The sequence below is a fragment of the Apodemus sylvaticus genome, chromosome 19 (assembly GCF_947179515.1).
Source record: "Apodemus sylvaticus chromosome 19, mApoSyl1.1, whole genome shotgun sequence".
Lineage (NCBI taxonomy): Eukaryota > Metazoa > Chordata > Mammalia > Rodentia > Muridae > Apodemus > Apodemus sylvaticus.
Genome location: NC_067490.1, coordinates 7,405,943 through 7,424,180, shown reverse-complemented (window position 1 = coordinate 7,424,180; position 18,238 = coordinate 7,405,943). Strand labels below are relative to the sequence as shown.

At 46.5% G+C, this 18,238-nt stretch overlaps 1 protein-coding gene across 2 annotated transcripts in view; it reads left to right on the top strand.

The window, feature by feature from the left end:
• Positions 1-18,238, top strand: part of Btbd9 (BTB domain containing 9) — a 351,364-nt gene that overhangs the window by 224,042 nt on the left and 109,084 nt on the right. For both annotated transcript variants that reach the window (XM_052164613.1, XM_052164614.1), the window contains one exon: positions 9,486-9,595. In XM_052164613.1, coding sequence (XP_052020573.1) covers positions 9,486-9,595 — 110 coding nt within the window. The remainder of the gene's footprint in view (positions 1-9,485; positions 9,596-18,238) is intronic.

The window sequence follows — 18,238 nt, the reverse complement described above, 5'->3', positions numbered from 1 at the left end:
GCATATGTAACTACACAAACTAGTGAGCCTGTGAGTTTCTCTTGTTTTTGAGACATGGTGTCACTTGGCAGCCCAGGCTGGCCTTGAGCTGTGGCAGTCGTGACTCCTCTGCCTCCTGCATTCTGGGATGATAGCCATGAGCCACTCTACCTAAGCATTGTGACTTTCTCATGCATGCACAGAGCACATTTCAATCAGACCAGGACCAAATTCTTTATCTTCCTGTTTACCTCTCTTCGTTCCTCATTTATTCACCTGTTCTAAAAGAAGAAAGAAAGGGGAAAACTCTTCTGTCCTTAGAGTTTTGTTGCAGTGAATGGCCCATGCCATCCTAGTTAAGGGAAAAAGAAATATTTCGCCCACCATGACCCATGACCCCACAAAGCAGATGTTTTATAGGTCACATTCATGAAATGAGTTTTTACGGATTCATAAGGAATCTACCAGATTTAATTTCCTTTTGCTTCTTCCTCCAGTGTAAACTTCCATTAGAACCATTTGTCAGCCTTGGAGGAAGGGCCTGTTGGATGAACTGGGATACATACTGCAACTGTTGCCAAGATAAAGCTAGGCCTTCTCCTCCTTGCCCTCAGCGTCCAAGGCTAGGGGAAAAGTTAATGAAAAAATGCAAATGTTGAACTTTGGTAATTTCATCCTATTTGTTGAGATCCACTTCGTGTTGGTTTCAGATGTTTTATTGAGTAGTAAAATTGGTGCTTTGTTCCCATTAGCAGCACACAGCAAGCAGGGTTGCCTTCCTCACACTTGCCGCTCCCCCCCACCCCCCCCCCCCCACACCAGCTCTGGGCACCTCCCTGTGTCCCTCGCCGCACCTTCCTCTGTATTCCTCCACTTTCCCTTTTGTTTTTATTTGTTTCTCAGGTTTAATTTTTACTTTATACATCCCCACTTCCTCCTTACAATCCTTGAAATGTTACAATCTGAAGAAAAGAAAACTTAACCACGAAGTTCATGTTTAGTCCAGTGACATTCAAATCGGTTCCTCTGTCCGGGTTGTAAGGAGCCTGTGTGAGCGGCCGTGGTTCCTACTGTGTGCTGCTGAGGACCTGTAGCACGTGTAACACCCCTGGCTGTCATTCCAGAGAGAGATGGCCATCACAGACAGCTCTGTGAGGGACAGAGCTGATCATGCCCTCCCTTTTGTCCCAGCTTGCACTCTGTCACACAATGGTTTCATAACTGTCTGACTTTCTAGGTAAGTACATTTGTCTGTAAGGTTTTGTGGTGTGTACTTTCTTTTCTAAACAATGGATAATTACTTGATTTTTTTTTTAATTTGTTATCTTTTTCTTGACTTTAAATGTAAGTTCCATGGAGAGGGACTTATTTGATTTACCCAGACTAGGAGTAGCAGGCCGGAGACAAGTGCTTAGTAACACCATTTGCTTAGGCTATTGATCTCTGGGGGTGGGGCCAAGAAGGGAGCCATGTGTACTTGGTTTTGGTCTTTGACATAAGTGTAGTGGGTTCTCAGTAGGCCTTCAGAAGCCCAAGCTCTGAGAGTCCCCGTGTGAAGATGAAGCTGCCATGTGTGACTAAGTAGGTAGTGAGTGCTCCGCCCCCTTAGAGCCTAAAATAGCTGGATACCTGGCAGCTCATCCTGGCTCTGTCCCCTAAGAGCTGCACAGTGCTCCCCTTCTTGCCTGTGCCTTAGCATAAATGTCTTCCAATCAAGGTTTAGGTCCTGCCTCTTCGCTCCTTCCTCACTGAGCTTAGTATAATTTCATGTATCTGGTGGGTGGATCTTGATTAATGACAGATTTACTCAGGACACCTTTAAGAGCTTAAATGCAGAAGCAGAAAATTGAAATGAACTAAATAAACTTTACACCTTATATAATTTTATATGATTTATATAAACAGTACAGTTAGTTCAGGGGATAATAATTCCAAGTACAGTGTTATAAGTTGAAGGCACGTGGCAATGTTAGGCTCTGTTTGGGAGAACTCACTGTTGGACATTCACATGAGCCTCTTTTGTGAAAAACATCAGATGCCCCTCTGTGTGGGGTTCCTGCCTACATCAGGTGCCCCTCTGTGTGGGGTTCCTGTCTCCATCAGGTGCCCCTCTGTGTGGGGTTCCTGTCTACATCAGATGCCCCTCTGTGTGGGGTTCCTGTCTACATCAGGTGCCCCTCTGTGTGGGGTTCCTGTCTACATCAGATGCCCCTCTGTGTGGGGTTCCTGTCTACATCAGGTGCCCCTCTGTGTGGGGTTCCTGTCTACATCTGGTGCCCCTCTGTGTGGGGTTCCTGTCTACATCAGGTGCCCCTCTGTGTGGGGTTCCTGTCTACATCAGGTGCCCCTCTGTGTGGGGTTCCTGCCTACATCAGGTGCCCCTCTGTGTGGGGTTCCTGTCTACATCAGATGCCCCTCTGTGTGGGGTTCCTGTCTACATCAGGTGCCCCTCTGTGTGGGGTTCCTGCCTACATCAGGTGCCCCTCTGTGTGGGGTTCCTGTCTACATCAGATGCCCCTCTGTGTGGGGTTCCTGTCTACATCAGGTGCCCCTCTGTGTGGGGTTCCTGTCTACATCAGGTGCCCCTCTGTGTGGGGGGCCTGTCTCCATCAGATGCCCCTCTGTGTAGGGGGCCTTTCTGCTTCCAGAGCTCTGGGTTCTGATGTAATCATTTTTACCCGTCATCTTTGCTCCTTGCCCTCTGTGGCATCCATTTTTTTTTTCAGCAAAACAAGATGGCTTCGTGTTTTGTTTGCCCTTCAAGTTGAGCATCCGGGAAGCGGGTGCACAATTGCTCCCTCCGTAGGACCCAAGGCCAGAGCACAAGGGGCCTGGTTGCTCTCTGAGCTGGTAGCCTCTGCCTAGGCTAACTGCACACAGTGTTTAACCTTTCCATAATTCTCCCTCTCCTGGTGCGCAGCGCTGCAGGGGCTTCGCCAGTGTCGGCAGAGGAGAATCTATAGCAGCACCGACCAGCCAGCGGGAAGGCTTTCTAACCGTTACAAATCTTTTCTGTTGCAACATGCTTTTTCTAGAAGCTTTTTGTCATTCTGGCAGCAAACTGTTTTCCACTAGCTGCCTTAGCAACAAGACCCAAAGTCCCTCCCCTCCTAGATCCTGGTCTGCTGCTAAGGGCACAGACCTTACGCCCAGCACTGGAGGAAGAAACCACAGGTAACCACAGAATTCAGCTGTTCCTGGGCTTAGAGAACCATGTGCTTTGTGGGCAGAAGAAGGGAAAGGTTGAATGGAAGGCTAGGGAGTGACCAGCCCCGGTCACTCAACCAGGCCTCTAAGTGAGAGCAGCAATTTCTTGTCCCTACCCACAACAAAGAACAGGACTTCTCCTCAGAGTTCCCCAAGGCCATGTGGAAGAAGACAGAAACTATTATGGATCCCTTCTTAAAAGTGTACACAGTTTTAATCATAGTATCTGTTTATGCCAATAGTGCAAAGTCTAATTTGAAAATACTCTGTTTATCAAGGATTAGAGGTCTATTGAACTTTAGGTTCACTTGATTCCTTGAGAGCTTACTGAAATCGTCCTAACAAATTAACTTTTATCCCATGTAGAACATGCTCAGCACAGAGCATTGTGTGACAGACGTAAGGACAACAGCTGCCTGGAGTCCGTGGAGCTCGAGACTAGGCAGTTACCTAGAACGCCCAGCCCACTGAGTTTCTCTGCTCTTTAGTAGATTACCATGCTTGACTTTCAGTGTTGGCTGTGAGAAATGAGCTCTGGAAGCATTCTGACAGAAACGGTGGGTAGATGAAGGGTGAGAACGTGCACCTTCCCATAACAGCAGATAACACCATGAGATCACCCCAGGCCTCTGTGAGGAAACGCTGTGTTCCTTAGTGAGTGCATCTGAGCCTTCAGCTGGGCTGAGTGGTGTATCGCCCCACCATGATAAGTCTGCCTGGGTCTCTTTCTCCTTCTTTACCAGAGAGGGGAGCTTGGAAAGCAGGTGGAGGCTTGATGCTCACGACAGGCCAGTGACTCCTCTCTCGCTTTCACAAGCACTGAGACAGGCCCAGAAAAGGGTTGTTGTTGAAGACTGGGTGACCAGGTAGGAAATGTCGTAGGGTCAGATATACATTCTCTTTCTTTTTTAATTGAATATATTCTTTATTTACATTTTGAACGTGATTCCCTTTCCCAGTCCTCCCGCCCCAAAATCCCTGACCTATCCTCCCTCCCCCTGCTTCTATGATGATGTTCCTCCACCCAACCTACTCCCAAGTACCCTCCCTCGATTTCTCTATGCTGGAGCGTCCAGATATACATTCCTTTTGTTGTTGTTGTTGTTTTGTTTTTGTTTTTTGGATTTGGTTTTTTCAAGACAGGATTTCTCTGTATAGCCCTGGCTGTCCTGGAACTCACTCTGTAGACCAGGCTGGCCTCGAACTCAGAAATCTGCCTGCCTCTGCCTCTCAGAGTGCTGGGATTACAGGTGTGTGCCACCACTGCCCAGCCAGATATACATTCTTAATAGCATCTGCTACCTTTGCCCTATGGTGCCCTCTGCTGTGGTGCCCAGGGGGTGTCTGAGACCCACCTGCGTGAGCCACGTCTGCCCTGTGGCCATCAGGAGTACTCTCCTCAGCAGCCCAGTACTCAAAGTCCAAACCACAAAATAATGTTCCCAGCAGTCTACTCCTAAGGTATCCTCCTCTGCCAAGCCTTGGCTTTGGTACTTTAAATATTTAACTCATTTAAATGTTCTTTAAAGGTTTTACTGTTGACCTTTTGTGGCTAATTTTCATTGTTCACTATTTGTACACGCTGACAATATTCTCCTTTGTTTACAGTGTACTGTGATGTACGATCACACCTGCACTCTCACCCTCCTCCCGCCTCCCTCATCTCCTCTTCCCATCTAGTCCTATCCTTTTCTTCCCTCATTTCCTCCTGGGGGGCGGGGCAGGGGATACAGGCAGTCACAGCTTCTGCATCTTCACGATTGCAGCATACATGTGCTATTAACAGTGCCCCTCTGCACTTCTCCCGGCCCTCTGGCTCCCACAGTTCTTTGCCATCTTCTGTGATGTTTTCTGGACTGGGAGGAGGTGACATCGATGTCCTGTTTGGGACCAAGTGCTCAGCAGTCACTCAGTCTTCTCACCACTTTGACCACCACCCAAGGCCGAGACAGGCTTCTCCGCTCACAGCGGAGTGCTGTGCTATGGCGGTGTAAATGCTGGAAAGGCAGCTCAGCCACATGTCCTTTTGGTGACACCTAAGTGGTGAACTCCTGTAGCTGGCCCTTGTTGCTGGGTGGGTTCTTTTCCCACCTTTGTCCCTCCCACTGGGTTCACCCCTATCACTAGGTAGGAGAGAACGAAGAATAAAGGGGGAGAGAGAGAAATAGAGATCCCTGAATCTAATTTCTTTCCTTTGGTTTCTTCCTTGGGCACTACTACTAACAATGCTCAGCCTCCCCTTATCCCCAACAACCAACAGCCACCCACCCCACCTCACGGGGTCCTAACATTTATACACTCTCTGAAAAATTACAGAATTCCAATGCCACCACATGATCACAGAAACAATCCATAGCTGGCAAACCATGCTTCTGTGAGAGCACGAGGCAGATCGTAGTCCGCTGCTGTGGACAGTCTGAAGCAGCCCCACACCCCACACCTGGGGTTAAATGAAAAGCACGTTCTTAAGAGTGTTTCTGTGTTTTTAGAAGAAACCAAAATTCCAGGATTCTCACTACAGAGTCCCCCATAGTTCCTGTGACCCCCTTAGCCCCAGGCTTTTCTACAGGGCTAGGCATATATCCCCTCCCCATGATGGGCTTCCAGTCTGATCAGAAAGCAGTCAGTTAACCCAGAGCTTCATGTCTCTATTGTACCAGTAGCCATATCTTCCCGGGTAGTTTGCTATTGTAGCACAAAGGGTCGGATGTGATTATTGAAGGCGTTGCCTCTCCAGTGGCCTACAGAGCACCTTGCAGGGCATCAGATGCCAGCTAGTGCAGAGAGTGAGCTGCCAGCTGAGCTCCGGCTTTGTTTCGGTGGTTTGTATCCAGAGCGCATGGTATCTTCAGCAGTAACAGTTCTGGTGGGCAGTCAAGAGCAATGGTAATAACTGTTGCTGCCCTGGTGGCCTCTGGCATTTGGTTACGTGGCCAACAACTCATAGGGACAATCCTGCACCTGGCAGCAGGATTTGGCTTTGCAAACCTATGACTTGGGAGAGTATTGTTGACCTTTCCTAAAAGAGGAGGAAACAAAGGTTAGAAGTTTTAATGGCTTCTTTTTCTCTCAGGCGACACATCTGATCCTGTAGTGGCTGCATTGTGAAGCCCGCACTGTTCTGAAAGTCCTCAGTGCTTGCTCGTTTCAGAAGGCTTTCCTGAACGTTAACTTTATCTTATTAAAGAAGACAGGTTCCCTTTCACCCGCAGTCTCTTAGCTCTGAAGATCTTCGTTACTGGAACATCTTGTTCTGAACTGTGTTCAAGGCCCAGGCTCTGTCAGCCACTGGAAGGCAGTGAACACACAGAGAGCAGGGAAGTGTCAGAGAGAGACCGGCTCGCTGCCACCCATGTGGGTGGCATTTATCGTCTTTATAACCGGCCACTCTGTTGCCGTGTGCCTTCCACCACACCGGTTTAAGTTTAATTACTTTCAGACAGAGCTGCTGTGTTGAGGACCTCTGAGAGAACACAGTGGAGCTCTCCAGTTCCTGGTGCTGCTCTTCACCGCACACCGATGAAGCCCTCGCAGCCCCTGCCCTTGTTACTAGGTGATGTGTGACTGTGTGCCACAGAGACCATGCTGAGGGGAAGAGAACAGATCCGAAGCTTTGCTGGTTTGCTATCAGGGATCCTTGTGCAGAAAAGTGATATCCACTTCTCTTGCTTAAACGTTAGAATCATTTTGTTTTGCTTTTCAAAGAAAGTTAAAAAACAAAACAAAAAAATGGACTTTGTCCCAACCCTTTCTCTTGGGGTTTCAGGCGCTGCTTCTCACGTGCCCTGGGGTCCTCCGTTCTCAGCTCAGGAAGGAAATGAGCCTGTGATCAAGGAAGGCTCTCCTGTGCATCCTCAGTCATTGCTTACGGGTCTCTAAGTAAGACAGGCTCCTGAATTCTGAGTGTAGGGCTCCGGGCGGTCAGCAGCCATTGAAGCCTGGCCGCTCCTTGAAGCCATGTGCTGTTTCTAGCCAGGCTGTTCAGTGCAGGAGGGAGGGAGCCTGGCTTCTTGCTTACGGTTTTTCATTTCTTCAAGTGTGAGCTTGGGTAAGGACATCAAGCATCGCTGTAAGTTATGCTGAAATTGTTCAGGTTCAGAAACAAGCAAGAGGGGTTGGGGTGACGGGGTGACGGGGCTCATGGGCATGCTGTGTGGCCAGCGAGGGATGCACAGTGATGAGTGGCTGCCTTGACCTCAGGATCATGGGCGGAGATAATGCTGTCTTCATTTATGCAGGGCTTTGACCTGGAAACATTTCTCTGTTCTTATCTATTATTTTGTTTATTGTCACAAACACTGTCATTAAAGTTGTAAAATGTATTCCACTACAAATGTTTGTCTTCAGTTGCTTTCAACTGTGGAGCGAGAGAAGGAAAACTTGCATAATTTTTGTCTATTCCTGCCTGGTAAAATTGGGGAAGCGACTGTAATCTAAACTTGAAAGCTTCGTTTCATGTTTAAAAAGGACAGGCAGGACCTGCTTGGCTTCTGCTTAGGCACTGGGAAGGGGAGGCCTGTTCGTCACCTGGGCTTTTATCCTGCAGTGTGAGAGCTAGCGCTGCTTTGGTAACTTGACCTTGAGAGTAGGATCTGATCACATTTCATCCAACCGCACACTCTAAGGTTGCATCTGGCAGCACTCTAAGGTTGCATCTGCCACCTTGGGCATATGCGGTTGAAAGCGCTATGCTGGTTTAGTTCCTGTGGTTACAGGAAATGACCGAAATTAGATTCAGGCCAAGGAGCCAGGTTCAGTACACCCCTTCCCTTCCAGAAAGCACTCAGGAGAGTCGCTGACAACAGTAAGAGACAACACAAATCTACTACTCAGAGCATTATGACCTTACCTTAAAATGAACTCCGTGGTAAAACCCAAACCTAATCAACTCTGCCCTCTTTGCCTGCACAGAGGCTGAGGAAAGCCAAGAAACCTTCCTTGTGCCTGCAAGGTCCTGGGAGGAGGAGCAGGTGCTGGGCCTCCCTCTGCGCAGTAAGTCCTGCACTCTGAGTAGTTCGTCCAGGGGATGCCATTGAAATGGGTTCTGAAGATGACTGATGGGCTCTTGTCAAGGAGCAGATGGCTAACTCAGCCGCACAGGGAATGCCGTGAGGCACAGGCTGGAAGAAATGGGAGAAGATAGGCCGTAATGCAAAACGCCTAAATACAGTCCCCTTAATTGACCATTCCAAATAGCCTTCTACGTTCTCCAGTTAAGTCGGAGTGATGAGAAATGGTATGAGATTACGGAATTAGTGAACAGAGATTAACTCAGAAGCCAAATCATATCATCTAAATCGAAGGTGGTTCTACGTGCAGAGGAGGGTATTACTAAAACCTTGCCTGGACTGTCATTTCCTAATTGAAATCTGTTCTCTCATATGCCCCTGTCCCTCAGAGTGCATAGTTCATAATTTGGAAGAGCATCCGTAGTTAATCTAGTTATTTGTCATGGTCTTCCCTCTTGAATTCTGGTAAGACAGTGCAGGGCGCATTTCCTTTAGAATTGTGCGACACTCAGAAGAGTGAGTCTGTGTCTTCATTAACCTGTGAACTGGCAGGCCTTTCTGAGCTAAGGGAGCAAGGCTCTCCAAGGTTTAATGCTTGTTTGTGGCTGATGAAGTCTCTAGGGAAATGGACAGGGTGAACAGGCCAAGATACTCCAGACCTGCCCGGTGAAACTGCTCACGGTGTGCAGATGGCAGAGCCATGGGGCCCAGGAGGAGGCTGCAGAGCGGGCTGGGTCCTCTCTACAGGAAGGCTCGCAAGCAGTCAGGTGTGGGGGCTGGTGTAAGTATGTAGGCTTAACACTCTAGCTGGGACTGGGAGGGATACTAAAAGAAAGGATACTTATGGTGCTTTTCAGTAGGTTTTGTGCATGTTTTCTTCGGATGGGGAAGCAGTATTGATTGCATGCATTTGTCTGCAATGGATGGAAACTCTTGGAGCTGAAATCATTTGATTTTGCCTACAGTTTTGCACACATACCCAGACAGACTCCTAGCCACAAGGCAAGATCGAAGCTGGTTGTTACTCTCCAGGGTAAATGTCTCCTGGGTTTACATTTGTTCTAACATCCGAGGGTTGACCTGAATAGTCCCTGGTGTGAGTCCTAGGTCCATCAGATCCGAGTTTTGCTTAATTCCCTGTGAAACGGTATGGCCGTGAGCCGGCCTAGGAGGTTGACTTGGGAGTTTTCTAGGTCCCGTTTACTGTGTCTGGCTCCGTGTGCCTGCCTCCCCTGCCTCCCCTGGCTGCGGCAGAGCTCCTTCCAACAGCTGTGCTCTTTTCGCCCACAGGTATATCCGAATAGTCGGGACTCACAACACGGTGAACAAGATTTTCCACATTGTGGCTTTTGAATGCATGTTTACAAACAAAGCCTTTACTCTGGAGAAGGGCCTGATAGGTAAGTATTACAATGACCTTTTTGCATCTTTACATAGATACTTTGCCTTCGAGTATTTTCGCATTCATTCTAACAGTTCCTATTAAGCAGCTCTGATTAAGGACTTTGGCTAATTTTGGAATGCCATATGGCTGAGTGACAGAGAGAATACTGTTCATTTGTAGACGATTTAAAATAATAAACTCAGTAAACTTAAGGAAACGAATATAAATATTATGCTATAGCTAAGCATTGGAATCTTGGGAATTGCTCCAATCTGCAGATAGATAGATCTCTTGCTAGGCAGGAGAAGGCTTTCACATCCGAGGCCTGTCTATATTTAACGGTAGCTAGGGCTGGGGAGCACGTCTGTCTGATATTGATCAGACAGCCTTCTAAGTCTTTGATTTGATACAAATAGGGTGTGTAGCTGTGGGAGTGTTTTCATAGCCTTTTCAGGCCAGGATTCACTCTGCTTAGTCAAATTACCCTCAAGAAAATTCCAGTCTGCAGTCTGAGTGAGCCTGGAATGCTGAGCTGCCACAGAGAAAGTGAAGTCACCGAGTGGGAGCTGCTGCCGGTTCTCCCCAAGGGTGGTTTCAGGTCTAGGTCCATCTGCTTGCTTTCTCCTGTCTTGGGTGTGGCTTTGTTTGAGGCACTGTGTACAATCCATCCCTGGTCTTGGCCTTGGCAGCAGCAAGAGTGACTTCTCCCTTCCAGGCGGCGGACTCCCGTGTTCCCGAGGCCTCTGGCTTCCCCCGTTGTGTAGCTCGGCTCGTGTAGCTCGGCTCCCGAGGTCCTCGAAGCTGTGCTTTTGCTGTAGCTTTCCTTGAAGACTCACTCACTGTATGCCGAGTGTGCCTTTGCCTGGCCTTACCTGAAATAGAGTTCTGTGTCTTTGAAGGAGGAGTCCGTCCTCCTGTCCATGTTGAGACACATGTCCACGTTGACACAGGTCTTTAGAGCACAGTAGTGACTGTGACAAGGAGGAAGAGAACAACTTGCAGTGGTGTGTGACCAGTAGGAGCCTGCAGTCCCCCATGCCCGCTGCATCTCCCTCATCTCCTACAGAAGTAGCCAGGCTGAAGAGCGTTCCACTGACAGGAACACTCTTAGAACTCAACCTGAAAATTTGTTTTATTTTTTACTTTACTGCTGATGTAATTTTAAAAAAAAATTAAAAAATAAATACTAGTGCTGTTTTTTTTGTGACTTTCAAGTAATTTGAAAATTAGCAACTTTGAAGCACTATGTGGAGTAACTGTCTAATTCTGTGTGGTATGTAGATTTGTGGCGACTTGAGGCCTCGCTGCGTATAGTCAGGAGAGGCCTTGCTGAGGCACATCTGAAGAACCTAGAGCCTGCAGACTCATAACCTGTGTGGCATGATTTCAGCCCCGAGGACTGCATTTTTACTCATGTTGCATCCATGTAAATGGTTCTCCTTCCTTCTGCAGAATAAGTTTGTCGATTATGCAATTAACTAGGAAACAGACCCGTCTGGTAGAGAAGCCACTACAAGAACAAAACCCCACGCCCGCTGTGGTGAGGCACGCAGTTTTGGTCTTCGTGTTAGTCAAAGCTGATCCAGTCAGTGTTATCCAAGGCTCTCCTAGACTCGGGCATGTCAGAGGAAGGGAGAAGGCTGCAAATGCAAGAAGGTGTATTGGCGTCTGATTAAACACCCCAGGCCCTCCTCTGTAGGTCTACAATGTTTACAAGTGTGACTGTAAGGGGCACTACAGCCCCCTGCCTGTCATTGTCCCTCAACAAAATAGCAGCAGCAGTGCGGGGATACAGCTTGGACGTGCTCTGACCAGCAGATGACCTTCAGTGGTGGGCTCTGCTCTGGACCTCCTGGGGTCATCTTTACAGTTCAGAGCTGCTCTGACTGGGCAGAGAGGGGGATGCTAGTGTGAAGGAGCCCTAGGACCTCTTTACCCTGAATCTGACATTGCAGCTTTGTTTAGCTTAAAAGGTGTTTGAAGTAGTAATGGACACACTTCCATGTTGATTATGTCAGATGCATGCTAGCAGCATCCAGGCCTTAGCCAGCCATCCTGCTGAGGCACCCAAGAAAGAAGTGGACACTGCTGGGGCCCAGGCGGTAGCTCAGATGTACCCAGAGGTGAATTCTTTTAGAAGACATCTCCTTGAGAGCCACTCAGTCAAGCTGAGATTGTCGTGACTGGGAAGAACTAGGAAAACAATGAATTGACTGTGAATAGCTAATAGAACGGCAGTGTCTCCTTTCGTAGATCCACAGATTCTTTCTCAGTCCTCTGCCTTCCTTTAACAGGTCAGGGTCTTCTATTTTTTTATAGATCTTTAAAATGACTTTAAAACATTTGTGTACCTTAAGATAAGATCTTAATGTTAAAATTTATAATGATGCCAGAAAGCAATGCAGCAAAGGGGATGCTGCTAACTCTGTGTGTTTTATCTTTTCTGGTAAAGAGTTTCTACCCTTTTTGTATTTTGTTTTGTTTGGGGGGTTGTTTTGGTTTTGGTATGTTTTATAGACACTCCCCCAAACTCTTAATCCCCTTGTCTCTGTGTCTCAAATGCTGGGATTGTCAGTGTGTGGCACCACGGCCAGACTTCTGATTACACGGTTCCTTATGCTGCTTCATGTGCACAGCTAAGAAGAAACTTGGTCAGGTCCCCTGTCCCTGGGTTAGCCCTTGCTGGATCATACCAGCTTGCTGCTGCTGCCACCACCGCCGCCATAGTCCTGTCTCACTTGGCGACTGCTGTGGGTCCTGCTTGGACTCCTTCTCTCCTGGCAGGTTGGGTCTGTGGTGACTATCACTTGCATTTTTGGAAGAGTTGCAGGAAATCCTAACTTGGCTTACCCGTGAGGCTGGGAAGCAATTGTTAGAGCAGAAGCAACTACTGCCTCACACATCCCTGGCCTCCCGAGCTCGGCGTGGTTGAGTGCTCGACTCTGTGTTCTCTGTGCATGCTTGCCAAGGGCTCATTTTCCCTAGTCACATTCCACATCCACATCCACTCTGCGTATCTCAGTAGTTAACCAATTTTCAGTGAGAACTACTCACAGCTAGCTTTATCCATCCACAACTTCCTCTCTACCAGATTGATATTATATGTATGTGGATGCATACTTTGTCTGCATGTATGTCTATGCACCCTATATGTACCTGGTGCCCATAAGAAGCCAGGAGAGGGCTGGAGAGATGGCTCAACATTTAAGAGCACCAACTGTTCTTCCATAGGGCCTGAGTTCAAATCCCAGCAATCACATGATGGCTCACAACCATCCTTAACAAGATCTGACTCCCTCTTCAGGAGTGTGTGAAGATAGCTACAGTGTACTTACATATAATAAGTAAATGCATTTTTTTTTTAAAAAAAAGAGGCCAGTAGAGGGAGTTATAGACAGTTGTGAGCACCATGAGGGTGCTGGGAATGGAACTCCAGCCAGTCCTCTTAACCACTGACTGAGTCATCTCTCCAGCCCCATTTCCAGCTTGTTTTGAATTCAATCCCATTTTTTATCATTTTACCTGTAAATATTTCATTGTATATCTCTTAAAAAAAGTAAGTTGGTATTTGTATTATAATACTATTATAATTCCTCATATTTGAATAGTAATTTCTTAAAATATTAAGTGGTCAGCCAGTATTGAAATATCTCTTAATAGTTTCAATGTCTCTAATGAGGAATTTTGTATTTTATAAGTTACTCACATCAGAATTCAAGGGGGAGGAAATAGGCCTGGGGTGTGACTTCGAAACACAGTGCTTGCTTAGTGTGCATAAGGCCCTGAGTTCAGTTCCATGCCCAGCACCCCTCCCAAAATACTTCAGGTAAAAGCTCCACACCTCTCTCCCCATTACACACCACTTTCTTCTCTGCTCATGGTTTATTAGTTGAAGGAAAAGACTTTTTTCAGAGTAACTGACAAGCCTGGATTTTGGTCACTGAACTCCACGGTGTGCTAATCCATTGCATTTCTTGTGACAAGGAAGTTAGAAGCCTAGTCAGATTTTACTATTAATTTTAGGTATTTCTGCTCCACAGGTAGCAGTGTGTGTGCTCTGCCACCATGAAACACACAGAAGCTCAGGTTAGCTCTCTCTTGGATATGCCCATCCATTGGTGTCTGTTTCTTAAACCTGTTACTTCTCAATCTGGGAGTACAGACACTGTTCTAAGTCTGTTTTGGTAGCTGGAAAGTGATGGGGAGCGGGCATTTCTCTGAGGTTTGGTAATCCTGAGCTATACTTTCCCAGGAAGGTAGGGTGAATGTCACGTCATTTCTCCTTTCTGTGCCAGTTTTCAAACTGAACAAGTACTTCCTAGCATCCTCCTAGTGTGACAGAGATGTAGATTCCTGGGGTTTCTTAGGGGAGGTGGTACACAGCGTTGTGCACAGGTAACTTTCTCCTTGTTGCAGCTGTGTCATGTGTGTGTGCTTGTGGTACACAGGCCAGAGGTCAGCTGCTGTATGTCGTCAGCATCTATCCCTCCCCGCCTTGGTGTTTCACGGAAGCTGGGGCTCACGGACTGGCTTGACTGGCTGTCCAGCAAGTGCTGAGGGCCCGTCTGTCTCTGCTTCCAGATGTGGGGCACAGCAGTGCGTTGTCCTGGCCAGCGTCTTTGGTGAGGCTCTATTCTCAGGTCCTCATAATAGCATACAGGTGCTTTAGCTGAAGACCCATCTCCCTAGCCAAATAACCTTAAAAAACAAACCAACCAACCAAAAACCATTTATCATTGGTTTTCAGACTGTCCCATCTTAGACTGGTCCTTGGGACTTGCTGATGTAACTCAGCATTTCTGAGTATCTCTTAGATTTGCAGCATGACACAGTACACCTGGGTCATCGTGTACCATTCATGCCCTTGGTCTGAAACCAGCCATTTCTTTAGGAAACCCTCACTTTGTTTAGACAGAGGTGAGATTTGAAAAGGTAGTGCTTGCACAATAGATAGTGCTTGCTGCTGTCTTTATTTGTTTGCAGAAGTAGGAAATGAATGCTCATAGCCTCGTTGTATATCCTATATATAACAGGTAAATGTTTCATTAATATGCCCTGAAACTTCTAATTCACATTCAGTCTGCCCTTTTTGTCTCTCTTCCACTTCCCTCTCTCCATGTTCAGCCTTAGTTACCAGTGATACAGCACAATAATCCATCCACTCTGTTCCTTTAATACAAAATGGTCTTAGAATAACAGTAGCAGTGCTCTCATGGACCATGTCATTACTGAATGTGGTGTAACATTTTTTACAATCATTTATGGTATTCTAGGGTATATCTCAAACTGTGAGGAAATGTATCTTGGAGTTAATTGATGCTGCTCCGTGCAGTTCGGCACTTAGCTTAGGGTTGGTCCATCTCACTCCTCTTTGAGTACAGGCCTCTGCCAGTCACAGTGGCTGCTGGGAGTTCACAATTGGCTGTGGCATTTTGCAGCCCCTCTCCCTGTCTCTGGCTCCTAGATTCTTTCTTCTCCCTCTTCTGTGATGTTCTCTGGACCTAATGTAGTGTAAACATTTTGTTTAGAACTGAGCCCGCTACATCCTTTATTCTCAGAGTCTTGCAGAATTGTGGATTTTTGCATTCACCTCCTCTCTCTGCAGAGCCGGGCTTCTCTGATTAAGGCTGATAAATACCGCTTGTCTCCAGAGATAGCATAAACACAGGTGTTTAGAAGACAGTTTGATGTTACATCAGTTTAACCAAATAGCAGTTGTGGGTTCCTCCCTGAAGCTTACGATTACCTTAGTCCTGGGCTTTTCACAGTCCTGTCTTGATGATGTTACCGTTCTACAGATGGATCTCCTCTCACTGTGTGGGCCTCAGATCTGATCATTGCGACTGCATGGCTAATGCCTGTAACAGTCATGTTCCCATTGCACCAGTGGATACCTGTTTCCATGCCAGGTTGGCCTTCCAGATTCAGAATTGACCCTGCATGAGACCAGGAGCCTACCCAGCATGGAGGATGCTTCCAGCTCTCTGAAAGTTCCCAGAAGTAACAGGTCACTGAACAAAAGCCCTAATGCCAGGTATGGCGTACTGCCAAAGGAAGGGCCCAGGAGCCCCCGGAACAATACAGTCTCTTGTCGTTTCTCTTGTTATGGTTGTTCACCAGAACTAGTAAACAAGATTGTATTGCTGAAGATACCTGAACAGGATTAGTGTCAGTGGCAGCAAGGCAGTCCAGTTGGCAGTACACATTTAACATGTTTTATTTTTGGCTACAGGAATTTGAGTTTAAAACAGATACCTCAAAAATGGAGTTATGCTGTAAAATTTAAAATCACCCAATCCAAAATCTGCCTCCCATATTACACTAATACTGAAGGATTCTTTTTGAAGATAGTGCAAAGTTTGAACTTTTAATATTATTAGGCTCCAAATAAAGTAGGAAGTCTTGAGGACACACAAACAGTCATAACAAAAAACATGATTACTGAGAGACTATAATATCGTCCTCATTGCAGTTTTACAGGAAAAGTGTCAGCACTGTTTTGTGTAGTTTAGGAATAACATGCCAATAAAAATTCTAAATAACTCATAAAATTAAAAAAAAAAAACTCAATATAAAAAGATTTAAGGAATGCAATGCAAAAGAGACAGGGTTCCCTGGAGTGCTGCCACAGGAGTTTCTGAGATGTTTATATGTTAGTCTGTGTGAGTGTGTGCACCAAAGCCAGTAGAAGCTGGAGTTATAGGCTTCACATGCTATGCACGCTATGCACGTACTGAGATCTGAACCCAGTCTCTGCAGTTGCTCTGTAGCGTTCTTAGCTGCTAAGCCTGTAGCCCTCCCAGAGGTGCGGGTTTAGGTACTTGGAGCTCCCAGCTATAGATGTAGTGGAATGTGAAGTCCCTGTGGAAGGGTTCTCAGAACAAGTCGGCCTGTTGGTAAGAAATAATCAAGTTTTGTAGCACAGCAAGTGTGGCACTTTGAATGAGAATTGGCCCATAGACTCATATATTTGCATCCCTGGTCCCCAATTTTTTACTGTTTGGGAAAGATTAGAAGTCACCTAGTTGGAAGGGGTGTACCAGTGTTAGCACTCTCTCTGCCTCCTGCTTATGGATAAGAATGTAAGCACTCGGCTGCTGCTGTATAGCCTGTCTGCTGCTCATGCCCTGTCTTGATGATTGCATACTCTAACCCTTTAGAACCATGATACCCCCCCCCCAATGTTTTCTGTGGTGGTTTGAATATGCTTGGCCCAGGGAGTGCTACTATTAGGAAGTGTGCCCTTGTTGGAGTGGGTGTGGCATTATTGGAGGAAGTGTGTCACTGTGGGCGTGGGCTTTCAGACCCTCATCCTAGTTGTCTGGAAGCCTGTATTCTCCTATGGGCATTCAGATGAAGATGTAGAACTCTCAGCTTCTCCTGCAGCATGCCTGCCTGGACGCTGCACCTAGTGTCACCTAGTTGGAAGGGGTGCTTCCTGCTTTGATGATAATGGACTAAATCTTAGAACCAGTAAGACAAGCCGGGCAGTGGTGGCGCATGCCTTTAATCCCAGCACTTGGGAGGCAGAGACAGGCAGATTTCTGAGTTCAAGGCCAGCCTGGTCTACAGAGTGAGTTCCAGGACAGCCAGGGCTACACAGAGAAACCCTGTCACAAAAAAAAAAAAAAAAAAAAAAAAAAAAAAAAAAAAACCCAGTCAGACAGTCCCAATTAAATGTTGTACTTTGTACTTTATAAGAGTTGTCTTGGGGCTGGAGAGATAGCTCAGAGGTTAAGAGCATTGACTGCTCTTCCAGAGTTCAGTTCCCAGCAACTCCATGGTGGCTCACAACCATCTGTAATGAAATGTGGTGCCCTTTTTTGGCATGCAGGCATATATGTAGGCAGAACACTGTGTATATAAGAAATAAATAAATCTTTAAAAAGAAAAAAAAAAAAGAATTGCCTTGGCCATGCTATCTCTTCACAGCAGTAAAACCCTAACCAAAACACTTTACTTTACAAGTTGCCTTGATCCAAGATCTCTTATCATAGCAATAAACTATAGCTAAGGCAGCCAGATAGTTAGAAGTCCTTTCCATTGAGACTGAGGGAGGGGTGCTGTTAGATGTGATAACTTTTTTTCCAGAGGGAATTACTTGGTTTTAGCTCTCAGTAATTAAGATATCTCTTGGGAGCTTCCTATGGAAAGAGCCTGTAATCATTTTTCTACTTTTTTTGTATGTGTTTTTAATGTATTTTATTTCACTTTATTTTTATTTTTGTTTGAAACACTGTGTAAGCTCTCTGAGGCTGACTCAGAACTCACTTTGTGGCTAAGAATGAACTTGGGCCCCTAAGTGCCCCGCTTCCACCTATTTATTTATTTAACATATGTGGGTACACTGTTGCTTTCTTCAGACACAATAGAAGACAGCATCTGATGCCCATGACAGATGTGTGTAAGCCACTATGTGGTTGCTGGGAATTGAACTCGGAACCTCTGGAAGAGCAATCAGTGCTCTTAACTGCTGAGCCATCTCTCCAGCTCCAGCTCCACCTCACAAGGACTAGAATTACCTGTGTGTACATAATGCAGACTTAGTCACCATGCCTGAAAATTCTTTGTATCAGTGTGTTACGTCTCCCTTTAGCAGAGATAGATTACATGTTATTTGTCTATTTTCAGGGGATGCTTAGTAATTATTTTATTAGGA